Raw genomic sequence first — 27,716 nt, 5'->3', positions numbered from 1 at the left:
GTAAGATGTTGTCAAACTGCTGCCGCCCGCTGTGCCTTACTTTGGCAAACACTGCCTTCGTCTTGGTGCTCAGAGAGTCGGTCTTGCTGCTCGCTGGCAGCAGCTCATGCACAAAAAAAAGAACTATGGCTATGAATTCTTGTCACCGAGATGATGTGCAGGAAGAAAGGCTGCCAAAGTACCACACCGGTACACTTGTACACTAGTTTGTGTATGTCGCGTGTAACCCTCGTGCCAAATGAACGGCGAGGAAGCGATGATAAACAAACGGAGGTAATTAAAATAAAAAAATAAAAAAAAGCTGGCTTTTTAAAGTCGCTCATTCACTCTTAAACGGCGCTGGAGTGTTTTATTTAAACGGACAAAGCTCTGGAGTGGAAGGAAGCCAAACGGCAGTAATGTAAGTCACTCGCTACTTTGCCAACTCCTTAATTCCACCCAGATGAAAATAATCACTCTAATAAGACGGTGAATCATCAGGATTAAAGGGATCCAAGTTTGTTTATCGAAGGCGGCTCGGGAGAGTGGAATCGTGGGCCTTTTTTTTTTAAACTGGGATGTTTTTTCGATGCTTCTAACCCAGTTTATGGATTTTGATATATCGTATTTTCCGGACTATAAGTGCCCCGGAGAACAAGTTGCACCAGCCATAAAATGCATAATAAAGAAGGAAAAAACATGTATAAGTCGCACTGGAGTATACGTTGTATTTTTGGTGGAAATTTATTTGATAAAATCCATCACTAAGAACAGACATGTCATCTTGAAAGACAATTTAAATTAAAAATAGAATAGAAGCAACAACAGGCTGAATAATTGTACGGTATACTTACGTTACACGACACAACTGAGAACGTGCCTGGTATGTTAACATAACATATTAAGAGTTCTTCAGAGAACTATAGTATAAATAACTAAGAAGTTTACCAAACCATCCGTGTAACTCTAAATAACTAAAATCCAATGAAAGCTTCATCCTCGGTGTCACTTTTAAACAACTCCGCTAACTCCGGAGGTAGAAGATGCTGCGCTTCCTCTTCTACGTCGAAATAATCAAAACAGGCCTAGAGCGCCCTCTAGCGGTTTAGTGTGAAAATAACATGTGAAATGAGTATAAGTCGCACCCCCGTCCAAACTATGAAAAAAAAACTGTGACTTATAGTCCAGAAAGTACGGTAGTTGGGTTTCTAGAGGGTTGACAGAAGTACATGATTGAGAGATTCAAGTTGGGATTTGGGCCTTAAAGTGGTTTTAACCCGAGTGGTATCTTTCAAACTGGGTACTTCATATCAACACCTTTTGAACATTACACTGTTGAAGGCGTTGCTGCTATAGATTACTGTCTGAAAAGTGTTTTATTTTGAAAAAACATGGGGTTTTCCTTGAACGTTACATCAGCTTGTGACTCTAGAAACGTCAAGACACTTACTTCGTTGAGGTTAACTCCAAAAATAATCATGTTTCTAACACAAATGTGTACAAGACAAACACTTAAAGTTTATATTTTATTGTTTTGATTGTTTAAGTGGTTTGTGACCCTGGTTTGGAAAAGCGCTATATAAATACAAATTACTTACTTACTTAAATGGACTATCATGTGGCGGAGAAACCAGCTCAGTACTACTGCAGATTCGGCTTCATTTCTTCCGTTCATAGTATTTTATTTTTGCGGTATATATCCTTGTGATTAATATCTACATTTAACAAATCGGCAGTTAATACAAGGTTGACCTTGGTCAACCCTTATTGAATCATGGTTCTTATTTTTTTTATTATACTTAATTTAGGTTAGGGTGGAATCACTCGGACTTCTAACCGTGTTTAACTGTTTTAAATGGCAAAAACAACCAGGAAATTTCCCCTTTAAAAAATATTGGTCAATTAATTTATACAAACACCAAAAATCTAGTCGTCTATGAGTAGCACATCAACGACTATATGAGTATTCTTATGTATCACACTTGACATAAAAAAAAAAAACGCGACCAAAAAAATGAATTAATTACACAAATCAACTCGTGACACACACAAAAAAAACTCATTCTTAAAGCCTTTCCAAAGTGACCCCGTGCATGGCTAATGCTATCAACATTAAATATGTTATGAGCCTTTAAGTGGGTCAAGCACCACTTAAATTCGGACCAATTACACCTGTCTGAGTGCGAGGTTCAGTGGAATCGACTGGAAAATTGTCCCAAAAAAAAATCAAAAAAATCAAGCACCGTCAAACAAATGTGTGTTGGTCTGTTAAATGAAAGAATGGAGGGAAAAAAAGAAAGGTAAATGGTGTTAAGTGGGGTAATTACACAACTGTTAGCAGCTTTTCATTAAGATTCATTGCAGATTTCATGTTCATCGTCGATTACCTTTCGTTTTAAAGACATAGACCTTAACATTTCCGGCACTTTTTTATTCATCATTTCATGTTTAATTGAAAAACATACAATTGAAAAAACATAATGCATTCATGGTCAGTTATTTGTGGAGCGAAAGTATCATGACATTCTATGTTAATCTTTGTATCCTTCGTTTTTGTTATTTGTCTTTAGACTTAGTTTCATTTTGTACTTTCTTTGTATAGAAACTTTGTTCTTGTTCTTATTTTTATGAATTATCGTCTGTATTGCTGTGTTCTAATTGGAAAAACAACTTCAATTCAGATCAATAAACTTCTATCGAATCTATTTAAAGGCAGATATTGCGTTGTGTCCTAAACTCTCTAATACAAATCACCACATCATCTGCAAACAACGCAGTTGATGGATGTTCCTTGACTTATCTTACAATTATAATGGCAGGAAGAGTTTACACTAATAATGTACAGTATTTTTACATGAATCCTTCCTATTGTATATAATATATAATAAATTGACAATATATGTTTTAAAGTATATACTTTATTGAATATTGTTTTGATTGTTTAAGCGCTTTGTGACCCTGGTCTGGAAAAGCGCTATATAAATAACAATTACTTACTTACTTACTTCTATTATAGCTACTTATTCAAATGTTTTAAAATGTATTAAACTAATACATTTTGGGTTTACCAAAATGTATTTTCTCAATGTTAGGATTTATATATTTTTAGGTTTATATAACATTTTAACTCGTCAAGCTCTATAGTTGTTTCCATCATGTTAAATTATGGAAGCAGGGTTTCGTACCAGCAACAGGCAGCCCCCCCCCCCCCTCATACTTCTTGTTGTGTTCGATATTTAGGATGCATCCCATTTACTTCTAAGGTCATGCACAGCCGACTCTCGGACACATGACGTGCAAAGGTAGCCGTCGCGCTCCCTGAAGCGTGTAATTAAAAGCATACATTACACGGTCGACCCACGAGAAGGTTTTCCGTTATTTCTTTCCTCCGTCCACCACTTCTTTTTCTCCGATTTGCACATTTATTTAATAAATTGTAGCTGAATGTTGTCTCTGCATATTTGTCTGCATCGGGAGCTTTTAAAGGTGGGCCTGGAACATGATGTTTGCACTGGGGCTGGAAAATATCGACGTCATTGAATATAGCAACCATTTTTAATGATAACATATTGATTTTTCTTTTCCTTTGAAATCACAGTTTATTTTTCATCATATCGCTTAATTACGTAATTGCTCTGACTGGCCCATAGAGCACTAACAAAGTTCTTCCTCTTCTGTCATTCGGACATTTTCTTGATGGTTCCTCAGGTGAGGTTGTAGTTCCCTCTCTATAGTCCTTCGTCATATCTTGCCTCCCTTTCCTCCTGTTGCATTCTGGGTTGCAACGTAGAGCGACTGGGAAAGCATAGGTTACCGTCCTGAAGACATGGCCAATAGGTTTGGTTAAAGTCTAATAATTGAAATGTTTTTTGTTTTTTTTTTTCAATTAAAAATAACATGCAAATATCTAATTAAAGTTTCTGGCCGCTAGATGGCAGCGGTTATTACATCCTCTGCAGCAAAAGTAACTATAAAATCCTTAAGATGTTAGCTATGACTGAGTACGAGAGGATACAGTAACTCCAGCAGCTTTTAAAGCTCATGTTGGACATATTTTGTTTTGAAAACAAATGAAAGTAGTTACGACTTCGTCAAGAGTCATGTGGTCTGTAAATACTACAACACCAGAGTCAAGTACTCGACAATACTACTGTAAATATATTCTCGTTACTACATTATTGCAATACGTCTTATCGTCGCCTCCCTTTTGTGATATCGTACCTTCTGCGTAATAACATTAATAAACTTCATTAAAATGTATTCTTGCCAATACATCTAGTTTTTGCTCTGACATCTTTACCCCTTTTTTTTTCATCCCCTTCAATAATAACAAATGGTCTTGAATAATTTGTCGAGAAAGTCCAGGGGTTCCCCCCCCCCTCCCCTCGTGTCTCTTTTTTTTTTGGGTGTGGATGATGGTGATGTTCAAGACAACCGACTGGGTCACTGCCCCGCCCTGCCTTCCGGTCTACCTGTCTTCCCAGTCAAGCCTGGCATCCAGCTGTCCTCACGGCCAACGCGGCCAGACAGCCCTTGTTAGCTCAGTCAAGTGTAGCTATTCACCCCAAAGCCACCCCTTTGCCCCGGCCCGCTTACTCCCATAAACCACCGCTGCACCGCATCTCAAGGTCAACACGTCTTGTCTTGTGTGTGTGTGTTAAGAGGACGGAGGGATGAAGGGGGGGTGTGGGGGGTTCAAAATGACAACAGAAATGTGTTTGCGCAAGCATGCATGTGTGCATGTGTGCATGTGGGAATTTGAGTGTGCGGGGACGGGACGTGGGGAAAGTGGGTCATGATGTTGGTCTGTGTGTAAAAAAGCACCAGGAGCGTCATATTGACCCCCCGGGGGGTCTAATGTCTGCCTCCTCCGTCTCCCTCTCAGAACCAATACGCAAGCCAGACACTTGTGCCTTAACCCCTCGTAGATCATGGGCCTGGGACCCCGGAGGGGGGGGGTGGGGGGGTCGGCGACACCAGATCCGTGTCCTCCTCACTGACATCCACACGTCTCAATTTTTTACCCCTCGCTTGAGTTTTTTTTTTAAGGATTGTTTAGTTAAAACTGCTTCAAACATGGATGGAGAGGGTTCCATGGTAGATAGACGAGGACCCCCCGGGGTTACGTCCGTGCATATAAACACTGTATCTTCAGAGGGACTAGTTAACGGTGTTCCTAGAGCCAAGACCTCTCTTTCCTACATAAATATCCGCACTCCCTGAACTTCCATGAAGTGCCTGGAAAAACCATCGCAGTGCACTTTAGAATCAACTCCAACAAAGTCGTGAGGCCGGTGTTTGATTTTCCAATTACCTCGAGATAATTTTGAAACGACCGGAGAAAGGAAAGACGTTAAATATACATGTGAAAAAAACTAAAACGAGTGTAAAAGTCTCCGTTACACGGGCTGTAGTTTTGAATACATTTATGAAACAGACCATGTGGGTTTTCAGTCATGAATCGTCCAAAAAACGCTAGAATCATAGGTGGGCGAGTCACTTACAGGGGCCCCACATATTAGACTGTTTAGTACAACATTGAAGGGTATTACGAATGTAATTTAACCATAAAAAATAAAATAAATACTTTTAAAGAAGCATAAGTGTAAAGAAGGACAAACTTAAAAAAAAAACAAGTAACTTCACTGTCAAACATTTGTACTTGATCAGTTTTAGGGTTTTATGATGTATTTATGAATATACATGAGGACTATGTGGCCCCCAGACCACACTTTACTCAAGTCCGCTCTAGAAAGTATTTTACTGGTACTTTTGGTTCATAGTTGTACTTTAAAATGTGCCATTACATAGTCATTTCCCAATGAATCTTCATCAAATAGCCTTTGGATTAAGTATTAGTTTTACTGTAGTTGTGCAGTTTCAACAACAACAACAAAAAAGGTTTTCAGGGTCAGCTCTTTAGTCTACTTCAAGTAACATGTTTTGGCCGAAATCTGTAGTTAAAAGTCTAATAAGAACAATTCTGCCATGTTGACATTCCACTAACTTTAGACCCGTCCACAGCACATAGACCTACTTTGTTATCTTGAGTGAAGTTGTATCGCAACAAGTTTTTTGACCAAACATCTGAAAACTAATAATTTAATAACTCAGGCTAGCCTAGAATCTCTCAGACTCCTGACCATGTTTAACTATTTAAGAGGGCAACATTACCACTAAAGCCTCTAAAAAGTATATCAAGTACTTATCAAGTACTGACTCTTTCAAGAAAAAAAATCTTAAGACGTTTTTATTCATGCAGGCTTTTCCTTGATTTTCTGTAACTCCTGTGTTGTTCTCAGTATTATCTTGATCATAAAGTATATACTTTATTGAATATTGTTCTTGATTGTTTAAGCGCTTTGTGACCCTGGTCTGGAAAAGCGCTATATAAATAAAAATTACTTACTTACTTACTTCTACAGACACAAGAGCTCTAGTAGAATATAAATACCTTGATAATGTGTTTTTTGTTTTTTTGTATTATTCCTTTTAGGTCTAAATTCCACTAAATGAATGTGAAGATTATTCAAATCTAATCTGCACCGCATCATGTATTCTGCTTTAATTCAACTTCTTTAATTACATTTGAGTTAAAATCTATGCGTCACATTCCTCTCTCACCCGAGGCTGCTCCTGCGTTTGTATGAATTTGTTTTTTGTTGCGATTATATAAAGACCTGACATGCTCAGCGTCTCATTTGCACTTATTAAAAAAACACTGCAACTTTTAGCTTTAGGAAATTGATTTTAATATTTCCCTTCAGCAGCGACGCTATGATCTAATATAGTTTGTGGAGCCGAGGCCCAGAGCAGCAGAGGCGTCATGTGACGAGTTCTTGTTCGGCTCGGCCTGCTGATGAATATACCCTTCGGAGAAATGTTTGTTTTTTTAAGGTAGAAGAGAGGATTGTTAGGGTTTTAACTTCTCAGGCATGTTTAATGTTATGTTCACGGACCGACCTTCGAATGAAAAACAAGATTCCTGTAAAAAATAAATCCTTAGATAACGCTGAATCAGCAAGAGCTCTCCTTCAAGCTTATCTTTATATAGATTTTTGTTCCACTAGTTTACAATAATTTTTATGTAAACATGACATGAAAAAAATGTCTTATTGTTTCAAGAGTCACAAGCTTATGTAACTTCTTTACTGAAGTTAGAAAGATTGTATTTTCTCTGATGTAACATTTGCTTGTGACTCTAATAAACTCAATAAATAAATGTATAAACTAACAAAAACAAGTGAAATGCCAGCTTTATACATTTTTTTTTACTGTTTTTATTATGAACGTATATATATATATAAGAAAGGTTTTGGGAACCAAGAAGGTTGTGGGTTCGCTTCTCAACTTGTGAACTTTCTGTGTGCGTGGTTTACTCCGGTTTCCTCCAACGGTACACAAAAACAAGGTTGACTGGGAACTTTTGGGGAAATTGTCCATAGGTATGAGTGTGTCCTGTCCAGGGTGTCCCCTGCCTCTCACCCTATGTAGCTGGGATAGACTCCAGCCCCCCCTCCCACTCCTATAATGGAACAACAAGCTTAATAGAGAATGAATTAATAAATAAATACAGTACATACTCATATACTGTATATAAACTGTATACAATGTTTAAATAATATTTTGTTTTCTTTTGGGTCACTGTAGATGATCTTATTAGTACTTTTGATCTGCTCTTATGGAAAAAAAAATGAGGTGATTTATTTTCCAGTGTTTATTTATAAGCTGGCACATCTGTATATGAAAACAAAGGAGTTTGGGGAAATTACTGTATTCCCATTCTGCCTGTTATTGTTCGCCGGCTTCCTGCTTTCTGACCCTGCAGCTGAGCCTCATCCCTGTTTCTCCGCGGGGCGCTACACACCTGTGGGTATATCGGGGAGAAAAAAGGCAAAATGAGCAACGGAATACATCATTTTGGGTATTAACATAATTCCGCTTCGCTTCAGATGGCCTGCTTTAAAAAAAAAACAACCTCAATTAATATCATTTACTGCATGTATTTACAGCTTAACTCCAGAGTTGCTTTGGACGATCTACTGTATACGTCGATGGAAATGTGTTATGTATGACCTTGTGTGTTTGTTTACTCGAGCAGAAATGCACAATGACCTCAGGTGTTTGGATTTTTTCAATATCCAAGCGTTGACCTATTTGATTCGGTCGACACTTCTCTTTCTCCTAAACATATTTTCCACCACAATAACCCGCGAACATTGATTCAATCTTTAATATTTTACAGACTTGTCCACTATGTATGTATGTGCTGCACCTCCCCTCACAGCCTAATAATTAATATTGGGGGCCCGGCTGTAGTGGTCAAACGAAATACATCATTGGAATAAGTGAAATACTTTGAGGCTTTTCTTCATCTTCAGGATTCGGGCGGAGAAGCATTATTTTCACTGAGATATGTGTTTGTGCGCAGCTAGAAAGTAATATATCTGTGGAATCCTATTCCTGGAAAGGGGTCTCCCACCAGTGTGACAAATTATCAAGTCGCCCCTGGGCAGAGATAAGGAGAAGAAGTGGGTTTTTATGAAGCACCCCATGAAATCTTACAGTCGTGACATTTAAGAGAAAGTAAAAAATGGTTTTGACCCAAATTAAGTTCCTCTGTGATGAAGTTTAATGTTGTGATATTTCCATATGATCTTCGTCGAGCACACCTGTCCACACCTGTCCACTCCCTCGCCCTTTGGCTTCCGTTCGTCAGGAGATAAAAGATCAACAGTTTGTTTGTGTGTTCTTTGTTCAAACTGCTCGTCAGAGTTCACGGTGGCCATAAAATGCAAACTGGGAGCAAATCACGCAGCGAGCATTGGCCGTCGCTTCATTCCCATGCAAATCTCATGCAAATCTGCTCGCTGCGAAGACGTGCTGAGTCAGTCAAGGTGACCCGGGGCTGGTTCCCACACGGATCCACTGATAACAAACAGTTTTATTACAGATTATCTAAGAATGTTCAGATTCCACCGTTACTTCCCCAATGTTCTTATGTAAAAAGTATTTGTTTAATGTATTCTGAAGTGGAGTAACACTTGTATATCTCTGTCAATATAATAAGTATTTTGTCAACGTGGTGTTGGTTCTAGATCACCATGTATTAGCATCAGATTATATGAAAAAAACAACAACTATATAATCAGAGAAAAAATATATACAACAATAAGAACAACTTTAATGTTGAATTGAGGTTGTATATGAGGAGTAACTATTGAGGATAAAATAAAGGAAGGATACATTTCACGATACAGGGTAAACAGAAATACATTGTGTTGTATTGTGATGCCGTAGTAACAAGGATATATCTGTAGTATTGTTGAGTACTAGACTCTGGTGTTGTGATACTGTAGCAACACGGATATATTTGTAGTATTGTCAAGTACTTGACTCTGGTGTTGTGATAGTGTAGTAACAAGGATATATTTGTAGAATTGTTGAGTACTTGACTCTGGTGTTGTGATACTGTAGTAACAAGGATATATGTGTAGTATTGTCAAGTACTCGACTCTGGTGTTGTGATACTGTAGTAACAAGGATATATGTGTAGTATTGTCAAGTACTTGACTCTGGTGTTGTGATACTGTAGTAACAAGGATATATGTGTAGTATTGTCAAGTACTCGACTCTGGTGTTGTGATACTGTAGTAACGAGGATATATGTGTAGTATTGTCAAGTACTCGACTCTGGTGTTGTGATACTGTAGTAACGAGGATATATGTGTAGTATTGTCAAGTACTCGACTCTGGTGTTGTGATACTGTAGTAACACGGATATGTTTGTAGTATTGTCAAGTACTTGACTCTGGTTTTGTGATACTGTAGTAACAAGGATATATGTGTAGTATTGTCCAGTACTTGATTCTGGTTTTGTGATACTGTAGTAACACGGATATGTTTGTAGTATTGTCAAGTACTCGACTCTGGTGTTGTGATACTGTAGTAACAAGGATATATGTGTAGTATTGTCCAGTACTTGACTCTGGTGTTGCAGAATTTACAGACTTTTTCTTGATGAAGTCGTAACTGCTTTAATTTGTTTTAAAACCAAACTATGCCTAAACATCAGCTTTAAAAGCTGCTGGAGTCACTTTATCTGTTCAAAAAGAAAGTATTATTTTAAAATCAGTATAGTACTGTTGAGTATATCTAGCAAAAACAAATTTAGACATTTAATTGTATTGAGTTAAATGTTACACCCCATTTCATACAAGTCTATTGGCGTAAATATAAAATAACACATGAAAGTCAAGTTTTACTACTAGGATTAATTGAGCTTTTGAATAAGACATTTAATTAATACCTAAAGATTATAATTAACGCTGCCCTGGTTCTCGTTTGCTGTTGCTGGTTTTGTTTGTTATTTTATTCTCTACTGACACCTCAAAAAATATCCCATCACTGGCAATAAAAGTTTTCTGATTCTTATAAATACTTCTGATGTATCAAATTTGTGATTCTGAAATATTAACTTCTGGACTGGTTATATATTTTAACATTTTTCCAAGACCCCCACTGAATGGGGCGCATTTTATCCAGGTCTAGATATTTTGGTGGTGAGGTCAGGCCTGCAGACTGATGGTCTTGGCTGTTGTGCGGAACAAATGTGTGTCTTGAATATGTTTCCCCTCATTTTATTTAGAAAAAAATATAGTTTTTGTTTCAGTGTTACGATCTTGAACAATAAACCTTTGCTTCAATCCCATGACCTCATTTACGCTTCAATCAGAAACCTACTTTTTTTTTCAGTTTCATCTTAATTAAATGAAAACGTCCAGCTGCTTCAACCTCACAGTTATGACCGGTTCATCGTTGGTTAAAACATTAGCTGGCTCGGACTCAACCGAGGCCTCTCGTCGGTCCGTGTACGAGCAGGATCTCGAACCGAGCCCCGGGGCTCCTCACCGTCAGCCCTCGGTGCCCCGGCGTCCTAAAGTCTTTGTGGCAGAACGGCGCCAGGAAAGCCTTTGAGACAAACCTCTCCCGTCATCCACTCTGACCTCGCCGACCTCTCGGCTACTGGTGAAGAATGAGTGTCGCACTCGCATCTACAGAGTCGTAGTGATGTGGCCTTTTTTTTTTTATATCTTCTTCATCCTCCTCATCTGGATTCTCAAACCCGATCCGCTCCATAAAACTCACAACCGACAGAGTTCATGGATCTAAGTAATGTTGTTCAACACTCGACACAAACCTCTTTTGTTTATGATTTTTTTTTTTTCTACATTGTGCTTGAATAAACCTCCGGCGGCGCTTTCGTCTGGTCAGATGTTGCTGATGTTGCACAAAGTGTGTCCTTTGCAGATGTTTGTATCCGTCTTCGCGGCGTTTGTGTGTAGCATTGATGGAAAGCTTGTTATTGTTGGTTTAGAGAAACTCCCTGGAGACACGGAGGAGACGGCAAACACACAGCTGAGACCTCCTACTTCTGGCTATATGTGTGTGTGTTTGTGTGTGTGTGTCTAGACTGATACTGGAGAAATCTCTCTTTTGTGTTTTTTTTTTTAATTTGTGCAAACCTCCGTCCAAAAAAACGGTGTCCGTACCCACAGTGTTTGGAAACATGCCGTGTTGTTTTTATAAAATAATATTGTGCGTTTCAGTCATCTTTAACGTTTGGCAAACACAATCGTTCATTCTTTTATGGACACTTGATCCACTTGTGTTTAATATAATATCATCCTTCAGTTATTGATCAGCAAAATAATTAATTCAAATCCTTTCATTTGTTTGTTTTTTGTATTGTATTGGAACTAATCTGGCCACACGATATGTATCAGGATACAGGGGCAACTATAGAATATATTGTGTTATTTTGATATTATTGTAGGAACAATATATATTTGGTATTTATGTACAGACCACATGACTCTTGATGAAGTCATAACTGCTTTCAGTTGTTTTGAAAGCAAAATATGTCCAGACTTTGGCTTTAAAAGTGTAGACTGTATCCTCTTGTCCTCAGTCATTGACAGGATCTGCAGGATTTCATTGTTCCTTTAGCTGCGAATTACTTTTACGACCTCTACGATTTATACGACGTAAATATGTGCATGTTAACTATAAATAAAATAAATATCCATCTATCTATCTAGCAGTGGAATATATATATATATATATATAATGTATCATAAGAAATCAGTGTATCAAGATTTTCTTACACCCTAGAAAAGCTGTTGTGTTGTTTTATGAAAGAATAATGTGTGCCTCTCTCGTCTTCAACTCATTGAAAAACACAATATGTTAACACAACAATCAATGACTTTTATCATCTAAACAAGACTCGATTGTGTTTGATTTGTAATTTTATCCTCGGGTTATTCATCAGCAACGTAATGCTTTCACCGCCATGTATTTTTTATTGGTTGTTGTGTAACTGTGCTTCTCCTTGAAGACACAAGATAACTTTACGAGCCTTTAAAATTGGCTAATTACAGTTGCAGTTCTGTGTGTGTGTGTGCGTGTGTGTCTGTGTGGAGGTGTGTGTACGTGTGTGTGTGTGTGTGCTCGTGTTTGCTTGACTGCAGCAGGAAAGTGGATTCTAAGTGAAATATTTGGTTCAATGTGGCATAAAGGAGCAGGCTCATTGCGTCCCACCACCTCCCCAGATCCCCAGAGTGTGTGTGTGTGTGTTAGTGTTAGTGTGTGTGTGTGTGTGTGTGTGTGTGACGGTTGTGCTGGCACTGCCAAGCAAAGCCTGCCACCAGAATCTTAAGCCACAAGCTTAATATCACACCCCTGTGACTGTGCATGAATGAGTTCTGACATGCTTGTATTTTATATCATAACCAGCAGAGTCCCGCTGACCTCTGAGGTGTGACGAGCGTTTTGAGATTGATGGGAAGTGAGTCTTGGACACGGCCAACATTTCCGAAAGTCTCGATCCCTTAACTTCAACATCACCTGATGAAACAAACGGTTTTAGCCAAACGTTTGTTCTGAACTCGTACCTGCAGTTATAGTCGACTCTAGGTTTGTGGTTGGGTTCAGATCAGGTGGAGATACAGGTTTAAGAAACCACTAGACTTAATTAGATACCTATTTTTTTGTGTCTTTTAAAAAAGAGGAGACGACTCCTGTGGAAAAACCAAATACTCTTAATCCTCACGATATATATATGTATGTGTTATGTATTTACAATGTTTGTAGTCTTTGACTCGCTGAGCTAACAAGTAAACATTTAATTCTTTAATTTCTTACATAATAGTATTAGTGATGTATAACGTTTACATTATTTTCACATATCGACTTTAAGAACCGTTAAATATAATGCGATAATCGGTTGAAAATAACAAAAATGTGCATGAAAAATACATAATGCTGAATAAGAAGGAGCTATGGAGTATTTTTTTCTGTATATGGTTCATATTTTACAAACTTTCTTTAGTTATCAGGTTAATTTTTTTTAAACCTAACTGAAAATCTGGTTGTTTTTTCCAATAAATACACCTTTCAGACTAGGGTGTGCATTGGCAAGAAAGAAAGTATCATAATTAAGGACAACCATACAATATATTGTGATATTGTCGTAACAAGTATATATGTGTAGTGTTGTCCAGTACTTGACTCTGGTGTTGTAGTATTTATAGACCACATGACTCTTGACGAAGTCGTAACTGCTTTCATTTGTTTTAAAATATGTCCAAACATCAGCTTCAAATGCTCCTGGAGTCAGTGTATCCTCTCGTCCTCAGTCTGGTGTTGCAAAATTTACAGACCACATGACTCTTGACAAAGTCGTAACTGCTTTCATTTGTTTTCAAACCAAAAGCTTTATAAGCTGCTGGAGTCACTGTATCCTCTCGTCCTCAGTCATAGCCAGGATTTCATTGTTTGTTTTATCTCCAAAGGACGTAATGACTGCTGCCATATAGAGGCTGGAACTTTAATTACAACACAAAAATGAACAAACTCTTTGAATATTGATAAAGCATCAACCAAAAAATATATATATAATATGTATCCTCTCATCCACAGTCATCACCAGCATCTCATTGATGGCTCCAATGTAGCAGCTGAAGGTTTAAAAATATATTATTACTACTTTAAAGTCAGTACAGTACTGTTGAGTATTGGGTAAACTATCAAGCAAAGAAATTTCCGACATTTAAGTGTATCGATTTATATGTTACGCATTTCAGACAGTAGTAATCAATGGTCTTTGAAGACCTCAATAGAACTATTTAATCAAATCGTGTTTAAACATGCCTACTTCAGACCTTGGCTCCTGCAAATGTTTTTACGTTATGTACATATGCTTTCCATGAAGTCACTTAGAGAGACGGTGTCTTTGTAACAACCAGGAGTTACAATTATACGTGTGCTGCATACAAATGCAATAATATTAACAATACATTCAAACATTCGTTCTGTTTCTCAAAAAACTAACAGTTTTGATCCTTGCAATTGCATTTTTAATCCATGTCGACTCGTGAGATGATTCTGGACGTTAACAAATGTGACGTCTGTCTGCAGATGACCCGGCAGAAGCAGATCTCTGGCTGCTCAACAGCTGCACCGTCAAGAACCCTGCAGAAGACCACTTCAGGAACTCAATCAAGTACTGAAACACACACCATTTTTTTTTTTTAAATGCATGAACGTCAGAAGCCATGTATATTTTCAGCCTTTTATAAGCACGTCTATTTAGTGTGAACTCAAAGCCTGTTATTCACAGCCACGCGTCATGTGCACACGAGCTCATATAAAAGAAGTATAAGTGCTTTTATTGTCGTGTCATCCGATCGCACTTATGTGCGTATAATGGCTTCGACTTGGTTAGAAATCTATCTTCAATCTTGGATCTGATGCATTGAGTACATTTTCAAAGCTTTGTTTTAAGGTTCTAACATCAGGATTTTGTTTGTTAATAATTAATTTTTGCAAATAGATTTTTTTTTCAAGTTGTCAGCTACTATAATTCTAAAATGAAATATACAAATGTTCAGCTCCAAACTACTAAAACACAGTGTCACGTTTAATAAAGATAATAATATTAATGTTGCAGAGAGAAGTGCACCTGATAACATTAACATATTTGTAGAAAATCTGTGGGTTTTTTTTTAGTTTTTTTTTTTAGTATTTTCTCCGAGGCGCCCACTCACAGTTCAGGCTCACTATTCACAAAATCACACACACACTCACACACACACACACACACATTAGTGCAAATATACAGGCGGAATTTGCATAAGCATAGAGAAATTAAACTGTTTTGCATTTTGATTAATTCCCTTCGTCTCCGACACACACACACACACACACACACACACCTGCCGATGCAGTCGTCGTTACGAGAGAAAAAGAGCCTGATGGAGTTTTTTTATTTTTTTATTTTTGAGGTCAAAACAACGCTGCCCTGAGAAGTACTTTCAAGCTGCTCTCTCAACTTTCTTTCTGTTTAGAAACATGTTTTTAGTCTCAAACAGAAGAGAAATCCTTCTGTGTTCCTCATTGACAAATACCTGCTGCTCATTCTGTATATTTCGTATATATCTATCTCACTTGTTTTTTGATTTTTCCAAATGAGTTGGATTTATAATAAAAAGCCGTAATCATTGTTTGGTAATAAAGAAGAAAGTTGTGTTTGTAATCTTCCAATCAAAAGGGTCTTAAACCTTCAAAATAATGTGTTAGGAGCTTAAAATAGAATTCGGTGAAAGCAAGTATGTTTGAGCTTTAAGACGTGGAGAGCACGATTTTTGTTACTTATTTTACATTTTGATATGTTAATAATAGGGGTTTGTTTTAGCAAGAATAAAGTATCAAAATACTTGGATAATGATAGATATATTGCAAGTTATATTGCGGTATATTGTGAAACTGTAGTAACAAGGATACATGTGTAGTATTGTTGAGTACTTGACTCTGGTGTTGTGATACTGTAGTAACAAGTATATATTTGTAGTTTTGTCGAGTACTCGACTCTGGTGTTGTGATAGTGTAGTAACAAGTATCTATGTGTAGTATTGTCGAGTACTTGTCTCTGGTGTTGTGATAGTGTAGTAACAAGTATATATTTGTAGTATTGTCCAGTACACGACTCTGGTGTTGTGATAGTGTAGTAACAAGTATCTATGTGTAGTATTGTCGAGTACTTGACTCTGGTTTTGTGATAGTGTAGTAACAAGGATACATGTGTAGTATTGTCGAGTACTTGTCTCTGGTGTTGTGATAGTGTAGTAACAAGTATATATTTGTAGTATTGTCCAGTACACGACTCTGGTGTTGTGATAGCGTAGTAACAAGTATATATTTGTAGTATTGTAGAGTATTTGACTCTGGTGTTGTAGTATTTACAGACCACATGACTCTTGACGAAATAGTAACTGCTTTCATTTGTTTTCAAACCAAAATATGTCCAAACATTAGCTTTAAATGCTGCTTGAGGAGTCGACTGTATCCTCTCGTCCTCAGTCATCTTGGGGATCTTTGTAGTGCTGACCAAGTACTTGACTCTGGTGTTGCAGAATTTACAGACCACATGACTCTTGACGAAGTCGTAACTGCTTTCATTTGTTTTCAAACCATAATATGTCCATACATCAGCTTTAAACGCTGCTGGAGGAGTCGACTGTATCCTCTCGTCCTCAGTCCGCACCGGGATCTTGTGGGGCTTTAATTGTTCCTATAGCTCATGGGTTGACGATGACCGCTGCCATCTACCTGCTGGAAGTGTCATTGCAACAAATGACGTGAATATTTACATATGAATTGTAAATTAACATGTATTTAAACACATTTTCTTAACTGTAGTCTTTACTGTAGACCATAAAAAAATGATTAAAAAAAAAAAAAAACTTAAACTAAAAAAAACGATGTATTCATTGCTGTTAAATATCCATGTACTATTGTGATAACAAATATTACTTTATTGACTGTGTTCTTTCTTCCACTGGCTTCCAAAATGCTGCTGAAAAAGAGCGTTAATGTTCACTGTTGGCTTATGAAAAGTACGGAAGCCTGCAGGGGTCAGATTGACGGTCGCACACAAACCTGACCAACAGTTCAGTCAAATCACGAATCAAAACCTCGAAATCTTCCGCCTTCAGATTGTTTTGTACGCCCGCCTTTTTTTTTTTCAGTCTGGCCTGTCAAATTTTATGCAAATACATTCTTTCACAAACTGAACAAAATAATGGAGCACTTTTTTTTCTTTTTTTTTCTTCTTCTCTTCCTCCTTCTCTCCCTTCATCGATGCAGCTGCGATGCTAATGTAATTAATGTCTATTCACAGACACAGATGGAGGAAGGAGAAGTTTTTCTTTCCTTTCATGGTGTTCAGCGAGTGATTGAGGTAAAATGAAGGGGTAGACGATCAGAAAATCAAAACGCCCTCTTAGTCGCACTTTCTTCTTCGCCCTGGTGGATGTGAACGTGACTCACGGAGAAGAAGGAATAAGTAAACGACACTCGCTTGGTCGCACACTGACCGTTATCACTGAACCCTCATGGACACACACATGGACACACACATGGACACACACACATGAACTTAAACACATGGACACACACATGCACTCACACATGCACTCACACAAAGACACATGGACAGACACATGGACAGACACAAACAAACTCACACAAACGGACTCACACACACACACATGGACTCACACATGGACACACGGACACACACAAACGGACTCACACACACGGACTCACACACACGGACACACACACACATGGACTCACACATGGACTCACACAAAGACACTTGGACACAAACATGGACTCACACATGGACTCACACATGGACTCACACAAAGACACTTGGACACACACATGGACACACACATGGACACACACATGGACTCACACAAAGACACATGAACGCACACATGGACACACATGGACACACACATGGACACACACATGGAAACACACATGGACTCACACATGGACTCACACAAAGACACATGGACTCACACAAAGACACTTGGACACACACAGATGGAGTCACACATGGACTCACACAAAGACACATGGACACACACATGGACTCACACATGGACTCACACAAAGACACATGGACTCACACAACGACACTTGGACACACACATGGACTCACAAAGACACATGGACTCACACAAAGACACATGGACGCACACAAAGACACACACATGGACACACACATGTACACACACATGGACTCACACATGGACTCACACAAGGACACTTGGACACACACATGGACTCACACATGGACTCACACAAAGACACTTGGACACACACACATGGACTCACACATGGACTCGCACATGGACTCACACAAAGACACTTGGACACACACACATGGACTCACACATGGACACACACACATGGACTCACACATGGACTCACACATGGACTCACACAAAGACACATGGACACACACACATGGACTTACACAAAGACACTTGGACACACACACATGGACTCACACAAAGACACTTGGACACACACACATGGACTCACATAGACTCACACAAAGACAGATGGACACACACATGGACTCTTCTGACCATTGACGCGTCAAGACGCTGGTTCCAGTCAAGTTTACTCAACAATCAAACCTAGAATCTGTTTCTGTTTTTATCATTTTAAGTATAATTTATAGCAACTGTCTCAACGTGACACCAGCAGTAGCGCAGTAGGGACAAGAAAGTGAGTTCTTACAATATACATATAAACATTTGTTCCCCATTCAAACATGTCCTTGAACTGTAACAGAATATACAATACAATAAAATGCTTTTTTTAAAATAAAATAATATTCTATTTTCCGATAAAAGGCTCTTCACACGAGTGAAACACAACATCCCTGCAGAGCAACAGTGTTTGACACAGACGGGTGTGAAGTCAGGTAGTTTCCTTCAACCCTCTTGCTTGTTGTGTATCACCCTCTCCATATTTGTGTGTCACCCTCTCCGTGTTTGTGTGTCGCACGTACTCTCCCACGCCGCTCTTAACATGTGGAGCGTTTTGCCGCCGCCGTACTTCGCCGCCGCGTCCTTGTAAACGTGTTGATGTGTTGATGGTTTTAATAGAGACGAGGGAATCTTTCTTCTCGCAGATCCACGTCGGGTCGGAGCGACACCGTGGAAAGACAGTTTATTACTTCAGGAGAACCGGGGCTCGCCGGTGTTTCTTGCCAAGTGTGTGGGATAAGAAGTTAGTTTGTGTGTGTGTGTGTGTGTGTGTGTGGAGCAGCTGCTCTGAGCCTGAATATCAAGTGTGTACAAAGTATACGTTTGACGTGAAGGGAATACTTGACGAGTGAGTTTGTTGTTGCACATTTATCTGGTGATTTCAAGTACTTTACAACTTTTGTTTGTTTCTGGGTCATTTAAATATATCGCAATTTATATTGCGGTATATTGTGATACTGTATTAACAAGGATATATGTGTAGTATTGTCGAGTACTTGACTCTGGTTTTGTGATAGTGTAGTAACAAGGATACATGTGTAGTATTGTCCAGTTCTTGACTCTGGTGTTGTGATAGTGTAGTAACAAGGATATATGTGTAGTATTGTCGAGTACTTGACTCTGGTTTTGTGATAGTGTAGTAACAAGGATACATGTGTAGTATTGTCCAGTACTTGACTCTGGTGTTGTGATAGTGTAGTAACAAGGATATATGTGTAGTATTGTCGAGTACTTGACTCTGGTTTTGTGATAGTGTAGTAACAAGGATACATGTGTAGTATTGTGGAGTACTTGACTCTGGTGTTGTGATACTGTAGTAACAAGGATATGTGTGTAGTATTGTCCAGTACTTGACTCTGGTGTTGTGATAGTGTAGTAACAAGTATATATGTGTAGTATTGTCCAGTTCTTGACTCTGGTGTTGTGATAGTGTAGTAACAAGGATATATGTGTAGTATTGTCGAGTACTTGACTCCACATGACTCTTGACGAAGTCGTAACTGATTTCCTTTGTTTTCAAACCAAAATATTTCCAAAAATCAGCTTTAAATGCTGCTTGAGGAGTCAACTGTATCTTCTCATCCTCAGTCATCTCAGGGATCTTTGTAGTGCTGACCAAGTACTGACACTGTTGTTGCAAAATTTACAGACCACATGACTCTTGACGAAGTCGTAACTGCATTCAATTGTTTTTAAACCAAAATATGCCCAAAAATCTGCTTTAAACGCTGCTGGAGTCACTGTATGCTCTCGTCCTAGAAAGAAAATTAAGCATAAAAACCTGAAAAAATGATTGGCACGAAAAAAACAGAAAAAATGATTAGCACGAGAAACGCATCCCAAGCACTGAAAACAAAGCAAATATTTGCATGTAAAAACTAAAAAAAAAAGCAGGAAAAACTAAAAAAAAATTGCATTAAACGTAAAGAAAATTTGTACGAAAATCAGATTTTCTTTTGTTTTAGAAATATACACAAACAAACATACGGATAAAAAAATTGAATGCAATACCCTTCCCTAACCAATAGTGGCTTCAAGTTTTTTTTTTTTTAAATGTCGTTGTCAAAATGAGTGAGACGTTGAAAAGTCAAATGAGACACAAAACCTAAGAAAGACCAAATCTATCCTCAGTAACTCTTTTTAAAAGTTTCCTTTTTTTTTAAAAATCATTAGTGTAAAAACCCAGTGTACTGTATATAGGCTCCCTCTGTTGATCCACTAATGTATTCCTGTGGATGCTAAAACAAATCCTCTGTCTGGGATCATCCTTCATGCAGCAGTGGATCCACATATGTGGGAGTTGGGAATCCTTCCAGCTCTTCTTTTTTTTTTTGAATAACCCAAATGTCAGAATCTGCCCTGGTGTTCTCTCGTCCGCCCGTCAGCAGCTCTCGCTGACGCTCGCCATGCTAATAGAGCGGCGCTCCACCACTCAAAAGTCAATTAGTATGGATATTTTGGTGTGTGTTGGATTAAAAAATGCGCGAATGTACAGAGTAATTCGGTGTCGGCGACCTTTGACATGCATGAGACGTGGGACGCATTAAAGAAACGGTTGCTCAACAGCATGTAATTAAACTTCAACTGTGTGTGTTTCGTTTATTTCACTGTGCTGTCTGGAGTCATGTGTTTGATCAACGGGGATGTTTGCCGAACCGATGGAAAACAAACGCCCGGATACACACTCGTTTTTCAAAAATGCGCCAATTCCCACATTATATTTACATTTATTTTAATACATTTTGAATATTCATGAGCCGGGCGTAAAGAAAGAAAAATCATTAATGTTAATTGAAAAGGGAGACGCAGCTCACCGAATGAACTCCTGGAATAAGTGTGTGGGTCTTTGTGTGTTTACGAAAGTTGTGTGTTGTCGTGCATAAGAAGTATGGCCTCTAGCTAGCACTGGCCCGTGTTGGCGTCTTAACAAGTGTTTTCACATGAGTTCGATCAGGGATGTTAAACTCAACCACCCAAAGGGGTGGAAATCTTTAAACCATGTACAGGCTGAAGGAAATAAAGTATATTTAACCAAATGTCTGTAACGGCAAGTATGATTGCAATATTGTATTTTCATCCTCTGAGGCTCAATCCATCCTTATTATCAGTTTTGTTAGTTTCCTAAAGTGGACCTATACTCGCTAGCTTAGCTTGTCGCTAACGATATGACAAACTGATATAAAATAACCTCAAACTTTAGGAAAGAATAAATATTTTGTTAATATTAAAAACACAAAAGTTTTGTTAATTTTTTTAAACTTTTGTTCAGTGGAGCTATACTCGCTAGCTTACTAATAATATGAAAAACTGTTTTTAAATTACCTTAAATTAATGTAACAATAAATGTCCACATAAAAAGTTGACATTATTTTATTGCTCTTTTACATATTAAATAGAAAAAAAAAACGTTTTGTTAGTTTTTAAACTTTTGTTAAGTTTAGGTAAACTTTTTGGCTTAGCTTGTCGCTAATGCTATAAAAACTGATTTAAAATGACCTCAAACTTAAGGAAATAATAAATATTTTCTTAAAATTTCACATGATATATTTTCTTTTTGCTTTTTAAGTATTTTTTTTTTAAGTTTTGTTAGTTTTTCAGCTTTTGTTAAGTGGAGCTATACTCGCTAGCTTAGCTCATTACTAACGTAAATAAATGGTCACATTTGATATGATTTGTTTGTACTTTTGCATATCGAATAGAAACTAGTATTTAAAGTTTTATTAATTTTTCAAATGTTAAGTTGAGGTATACTTGCTAGCTTAGCTCATTACTAATAGTATGAAAAACTGTTGATGATCTCAAACCTAAAGTAACAATAAATGTTCACATAAAAGTTGACATTATTTGTTTCGCCTTTTACAAATTAAATAGAAAAACATGATACAGTTTTGTTGGTATTTAAACTTTTGTTAAGTTGAGATATACTTTTTAGCTTAGCCTGTTGCTAACGCTATAAAAAACAGTTTTGAAATGACCCTCAAACCCTAAAGAGCTGTTTACACGGTACTTGCTAGCTTAGCTCGTTGCTAAGGTCACTGGTATGAAAAATAGTTTTTAAAAATGACCTCAACCTTTAAGTAACAATGCTTCCCATGCAAGTGTTGTGTTTGCAGCTTTCAAAGTGACAACATGGCAAAAAGTTGACACACCTGGACCGGAGTAAAAAAAAACCTGAGTTGCAGTCTCTGAACAAACGAGCGTCTTGATTTACGAGCGCGAGCTTGTTGTGTCGTCGCATGTTTAATTAATAAATTGTGTAAATTCATTTTCTCGCCGCTCGGATTAATGAATCCGATGAACGCCTCCTTCTCCGCGGAAGTTTTTTAAAAAATGCACGGCATCTGTTTATTAGCGAGACGTCGCCAAGTGATTTCGCGTCATTGATTTTTTCGGGGGGAAAAGGTTTCCGACGCAGGCGGGAAAGGTCACGCTTTGCAAGTGAAATCTACGAGGTAAAAAAAAAAAAAACGCACCCTGAGCCAGATTTACATGCGATTCCTCACGACCGTAATTTCTCAACCTCTGTCGGAAACCATCGACGTCCGGTTTCCCCCCCCAAAAAAAGAAAAAAAAAAAGGCCAGAACGCAAGTGGAAGCTGAGCCTGCAATCTGTCAGTTGACAGATCTTTTAAATGACAAAACCTGAGCCGGCCCATTAATAATGGATCGAAGACCGACCTCAAAAACCTCGGGCCACACGACTCCAGCACCGGCACATAAATACATATTAGTCCTTCTTCCGAGGATCGGTCAGAAGGTGACGCTTCCAGCCGTTTATTTTCTGGCCTCACAGTTTGTTCCTTTAAATGAATTGACACACAAAGTGAGTGACATTAAGGCCAGGAATGTTTTTTTATATTTCAGACATGATGGCAGAAGTAGAAACAATCTGGAAAATGTCCAGTGACCTTTAGAGTTGTTTACTCAGGGCAGTTGTTTTACGGCCATGTTCGCCGACTCCCGAAGACGACCAGGCATGGATTTGTAGTTGACTGGACACACACACACACACATATACACACACACACACACACACACACACACACACAGAGCTCCCTGCCAGCGGCTGGTTCTGGTGCAACCCAGGGATTGGCATTAAATCTGTCAGATCTGCAGGGCATTAGCCTACATTTTGGGGTGCACGGAGACTCACGGATATTTAGGGAGGGTGGGGTGGGGGGGAAGTAGGAGGACGAGGGGCAGACGGGAGGACGGGTCTTTAGAGAGTAAAAAGCTGAGTTCAGGTTTCCAAAAAAAATGAGTCTTCCAGTGGTTTTGATTGATTCTTCTCGTACCTGTTTTATCCTCGGTTGTCTTGTTCGTATGAAGGTCTTAAAGCGGTTTGGACGAATCCGGTGGAAATGACTTAAAAGCTCAAATTTGCTTCGTTTAAGAGCTGATATAAAGACATTTTCCATGGTTTTCCAGATGATGACAAAAACGAAAAATCCAATTTTTCATCGGCCATGACTTACTGTACTGCACAGAGTTACTGTATGCTTTTAGGCATTTCATGTTCTATTTCCAGGTTCCTGTCAATCACAGATAAGTTAGTACCCGATAATTTTGCCGTCTTGCTCTTGAGATCATGGATTTTTAGAAGGATGGATCTAATGGCTACACACACAAAACATGTTTGAAAAGTTGTTGCAAAGTGGAAAAAGTGGTTGACTTTGGTTCGCTACCAAATCTTGACGAAAAAACACCCCAGAGAGGAAGTGTATTATGACTTGTTCTCCACCCTCCTCTCTTACAAAAGTCAACATTTTCTTTTCTTCTCACGCTCCTTCATTCTTTGGCTAAAGTTGGCCAAAAAACCTCTCCTTGACCTCGAACCGACGTACACTTTCTAAGAATCTGTAGATTGCTCGATAGAAAGGAGTCAATTAAATCCTTGTTTTTTTGTTTTTTTTTACTTGAAAGCTCGTTGAAGAGAACTTTCATTTTCCCTCCGTCAGTCTTCGACTGTGGCTAAAAAAGTGCCATGAATAAATGCCTGCATAATCGTGCTCTGTCACATTGTTGCTCGTCTCATACGGTCTTTACTACAGTCACAAACAGCCTTTCATCTGTTCAGACGGTCGGGCTTCTGCGATACCCCACTGAGCTCCAGTCCCTTTTCTTTTTTTTTTTTTTGCTGATTCTCGATTGTGGATTTAAGCCATAAGAACCCACATTAATATAGCACTGTAGATAAAGGGGGGACCTCTAACCCGGGTGGAGTTGGATTTTTTTTGTGTGTGTGTGTGTGGAGTTTAGCTTGAGAGCATTATGGAATCTCTTATCCGTATTGAAGGACTCTTATTGAAATGATAATGTGGGTCATTTCATCTTGAAATACGAGTTTGATAAGAGCAGAAATGGGACGTTTTTTTTTTTTTTTTAATCATCTATACCTGAGTGCTGAGAGATGGAACGACTATTATTCCATCCTTAAAACTCAGGTCCCAGTTCCGGTGTCGTTCAGATCCGTCTCAGACGTGTTGACTGTTTTATTCAGGAAATCCTGTCTAATGTGTTTGGGGCTGAAGGGGCTGATAGCATATTGTGTGCATTAGCCCCCCATGATACGACCGGATTACCAGTCGGAGCGTAAGTCCTTCTCCGTCCCGTCTGAGGAGAAGCCGGTTGTGTCGGTTAAGAAAGAGGCCACCCTTAAATCCCTCGGCGGGAGGTTGATGAAGTCGTCACGCGATTCCTGACAAGACTTAGGAGGAAAAAAAATCTTACGGATGTCTGGAAGAGATTCTTGTCACCTCGACGTCCTGTATCGTAATTAAACGAGTCCTCCATGAGTTACGGTGGATTGTGAAGCGGTTCAGTCCAAACTGGTCTGTGACGCATCGATATTGATAAAAACAAAGCCTTTTTTAATTCTGAAAACAGATCAATAAATTATTTCCATTTGTGGAGAAGGAAACTTAAAAAAAACTGACATTTTTACACGTTTTGACAAATTTCCATTTTTGATATATGATTGCAATTAAGAAGTATTAGGACAATTTGGAACATCCTAGCAGAATTACAGCCAGGATTGAAGAACATCAAGAAAAATATAAAGTAATTTATGAAATATACTGTACTTTAAAAATGTTAGTTTTGTTTGGCATTTACCAAGTTATAAAACAACATATAGTTTAACAAATATACAGTTTTATTGTTATTTTACCACTATAAAAAAACTTGAATTGCTTGACAAGTAATCAGAACAATGCTTAAAAATATAAGATTAGATTATAGATGGACTTTATTTTTGATCTCCTTCAGTAAATTTGGTTCCAGTTTACAGCAAGTTTCATAAAAACAACAAGAACAAAGTGCAAACAAAAAAACTAAGTGCAAGTATAAAGAACATCTATCAAAATAAAATTACTCAAAGAAGAAGGATACAAAGATTAAAATACAATAGAATACATCATACTTTCACCCCAAATTTAGAATTATACAATCTAATAGCACAAGGAATGAATGAGTCCCTGAGTCTATTAGTGTTGCTTTTAGGGGCATTTGTGCACTTGTGCACCATTTGTCTCTGACTTTTGCATAATTCACTAAAGGAGCATTTTTCTTAAACTCATCCATGTGTCTGTCCTTCATTCCATCACCACGTACGAGGCTGGGGAGGGGTCGGTTCATCGGAACACAAAATCCCCACAGAACGCATACAAGTATAATAATAGGAGGCAAAGTGGTTAAATTAAACGTACATAATTCAGAATAGTAAAACAAATATTAATGTTAAATTTACTACAGATTTAAACCATACATGTTTACGACAGAAGGTAAAAAGAAAAAAAGCCTGTGGGCCAAATTGGGTTTATTAAAAAGTTATTTAATGTGGCCCGCATTTTCATGGGTTTAAAACCCAAGTATAATAATTCTTAAACGATATGGTCACCAATAAAGATTCAAGTGTTCAAGATAAGATAAGGAAGGGAGATTATGGAAGCCAACGATTATACAAAGAATTCCTACGAGGCTGATGTTGAAGGACAGTCATTAGATGTAGGACATGGAGATGATGAAGACAGTTGGAGCTTCAAAGACAATCACACCTTCTATTCAAGACACTTTGGTAAATACACTGCGAATTCGACTATTTGTGACAAGAACAGTGAACACCATCTGTCCCGTAACAATGTTCCTTATGAATCCAAATGCATTAATTAATCTTAAATTAACCTCCAGCAACTACTCAGTAAAAAAAACGACAATAACAAATGAGGTTCCGACTGCACAGCCTTCAGAAACGTCTGTCAAACAAAATAAAAAATCTTTTTTACACTCGCAGTCGTGTTACTCTTTCCCCACCTGGGTACAGGTGACGAATGTGCCGTCGAGCAAGTGGCTTAAACCGGCGCTCGCAGGAGCGATTGCTCTGCCAACTCCTCACCTGGCAACTGTGCGAGTCGACGGGAGCGAAAGTGTGCGACGGAGATCCCGGGCGAGGAAATTGAGACGAAGTGACGGCGCGAGGGCAGGAGACAAGATGGAGGGAGGACGTCAGCTGTCAGGCGTAATAATAAGAGGAGAGCCTCGGTGCTGGTGTGTGGAGACCAGAGGTAAATCCTCTTCTCAGGGGAACATTAGTGAGCGATGGTCACCCCTGATCATTACTGTGTTGTTTGATAACTCTGCTGCACTCGCACGCAAGAGGTCAAGGGTCGTTTGAAAAGGGGTTCTAGGCCAGACTCTAGTCAGCAAGTGATGAATCACTGTAGTGTGGCTTTGTTTTCTTTTTATTTATTTACTACTGGTAGTTGCAGTTAAGATTAAACTGACCCTTATTTACTTGACTAATGTTTCTCCCTCAACATACTACAAATATGACTTTTCAGAGTAGTTTGCAATCTTGCTAAATACACGTTGTCCCTTGGTTTTACAGTAGTACAAGCATCGTTCAAATATTTAATATATGAAGATGAGAAAATACTTAAAACAATACGTTGATTGTGTTATTGTATCTTTGTTACGATAAGTACTACAGGTGTCTATTGGCAAGAAAGAATCAAAATTCAGGAACGACAATACCTTATATGAAGATATATTGTAACAAAATATGTCCAAACATTAGCTTTTAAACGCTGCTGGAGGAGTAGACTGTATCCTCTCGTCCTCAGTCTGGTGTTGCAGGATTTACAGACCAAGTGACTCTTGACAAAGTCGTACCTGCTCTGTGGGTTCTTTTTTAAAATAAAAATATGTCCAAATATCAGCTTTATAAAGCTGCTGTAGTCCCCTGTATCCTCTCGTCCTCAGTCACTAGCAGGATTCTAGCGGGATTTCATTGTTACTTTAGTGGCTGTAATTACTGCTGCCATC

General features: G+C 38.4%; 1 protein-coding gene across 1 annotated transcript in view; it reads left to right on the top strand.

The window, feature by feature from the left end:
- The window catches only part of cdkal1 (CDK5 regulatory subunit associated protein 1-like 1), a 289,248-nt gene that overhangs the window by 24,060 nt on the left and 237,472 nt on the right, over positions 1-27,716 (top strand). The window contains exon 4 of the mRNA XM_087779017.1: positions 14,461-14,545. Coding sequence (XP_087635143.1) covers positions 14,461-14,545 — 85 coding nt within the window. The remainder of the gene's footprint in view (positions 1-14,460; positions 14,546-27,716) is intronic.

The sequence above is a fragment of the Callionymus lyra genome, chromosome 17 (genome assembly GCF_982586985.1).
Source record: "Callionymus lyra chromosome 17, fCalLyr1.hap1.1, whole genome shotgun sequence".
In the NCBI taxonomy this organism is placed as follows: domain Eukaryota; kingdom Metazoa; phylum Chordata; class Actinopteri; order Syngnathiformes; family Callionymidae; genus Callionymus; species Callionymus lyra.
Note: the sequence above shows the minus strand (reverse complement) of the source record. Positions and strands in the feature narration are given on the sequence as shown.